Below are 1,266 nucleotides of genomic sequence, written 5' to 3' on the forward strand. Positions count from 1 at the left end.
ACTTAAGACACCCCTTAAAATTTCTCTCACAGAAAACGTTTAATAGCGATGTGATGAAAGAAAACGTAAGATAACTTCATTTTAGGGGTAACTGTTCTTGATAATACATCCATCGTCTCGCAGTATCACGAATTTCTTTCGTCATGGAATTGTATTGAACAGTGGTGCTTATCGTTTTACAGCGTTTCACAATACAATCTAAAGTAATACCAAACATCCAGAGTAAATATTTTTTTGCGATCGAACAGTAATAGAAGCCCAACACCAAGAAAGAAACAAATGAGTTGCTAATGCGACATCAGTTCCTTTCTTCACAAACAGGATGAACAAATTCACCATCCCTGTGAATAACATCACCACCTTCCTTCCCAAACAGGATGAATGAACACAACTGTGAATAAGACCAACCTCTTCCTTCACAAACAGGATGAACAAACGTACCTTCACTGTGAATGCCCGAGCTCGCACAGTCCTCCTCGCCGTAGTGCTCGGATCCTCCCGACGAGTGGCTGTCTCCCTCAGCCGACCCGATTCCCTCGGAACCGTCCAGCGACCTCCTCTCGCCCTTGAGCTCGTGGGTGATGTCCACGTCCCTCTGGAGGTCGTCCTCGGACCCGTGTGAGCTGCAGTAGTCCTCCTCGGGTTCTTCTAGAATGACCTCGAGGCCTGCTGTGGGAGAAGGAGCGTCTCGTTAGTGCGGAAGGATCGTCACTTGTTGTTGAGGCGATGAATGTCACGGCAGATGACGGGGGTGGTATTCAGCGATGACAGGTTGTGGGTAGAGAGATAATCAGACGTGAGTTTCGTGTGGTGTGCATGATGATGATGCATAACTACAGGAATTTATATTGTAAAGAAATCAAAGTAATTAGTCGGTAAGTCAAATAATGTCCAGTGCAATACATAACCGTTAAATACAACTTCCGTCTTTAGAAAATTTGAAAAAAACACTTTTTTATAGTTAGTAAATCACTCATTTTCTTTGTTTCTTTTTTTTATTTTACGTTTCAAAATTATTCTTTTTGAAATGATTTTGTGTTTTCTTATCTTATCTTACAGGTAATTAATCCTTACTAAATATTTCAACCAGTATACATTGTCTACCACAGTGTGATAAATTGAGCTCAGAACAACACCAAATAAATCTGCCTTGGATAATTGTTGCAGTGCAAGGTCCCGGTCCTTCCTTGCACCTGCCTGATCTGTCACTGATAATCACCTTGTTGTTGTTGTTTTATTGCAGTCTTGCAGTTTCTCCTATTCAAT

At 41.5% G+C, this 1,266-nt stretch overlaps 1 protein-coding gene across 1 annotated transcript in view; it reads right to left on the reverse strand.

The window, feature by feature from the left end:
* Positions 1–1,266, reverse strand: part of LOC119589185 — a gene marked incomplete at its 5' end in the record, with an annotated part of 121,836 nt that overhangs the window by 39,197 nt on the left and 81,373 nt on the right. The window contains 1 exon segment of the mRNA XM_037937781.1: positions 442–669. Within this exon segment, the coding sequence (XP_037793709.1) occupies positions 442–669 (228 nt within the window).

This window comes from Penaeus monodon, chromosome 25 (assembly GCF_015228065.2).
Source record: "Penaeus monodon isolate SGIC_2016 chromosome 25, NSTDA_Pmon_1, whole genome shotgun sequence".
In the NCBI taxonomy this organism is placed as follows: Eukaryota; Metazoa; Arthropoda; class Malacostraca; order Decapoda; family Penaeidae; genus Penaeus; species Penaeus monodon.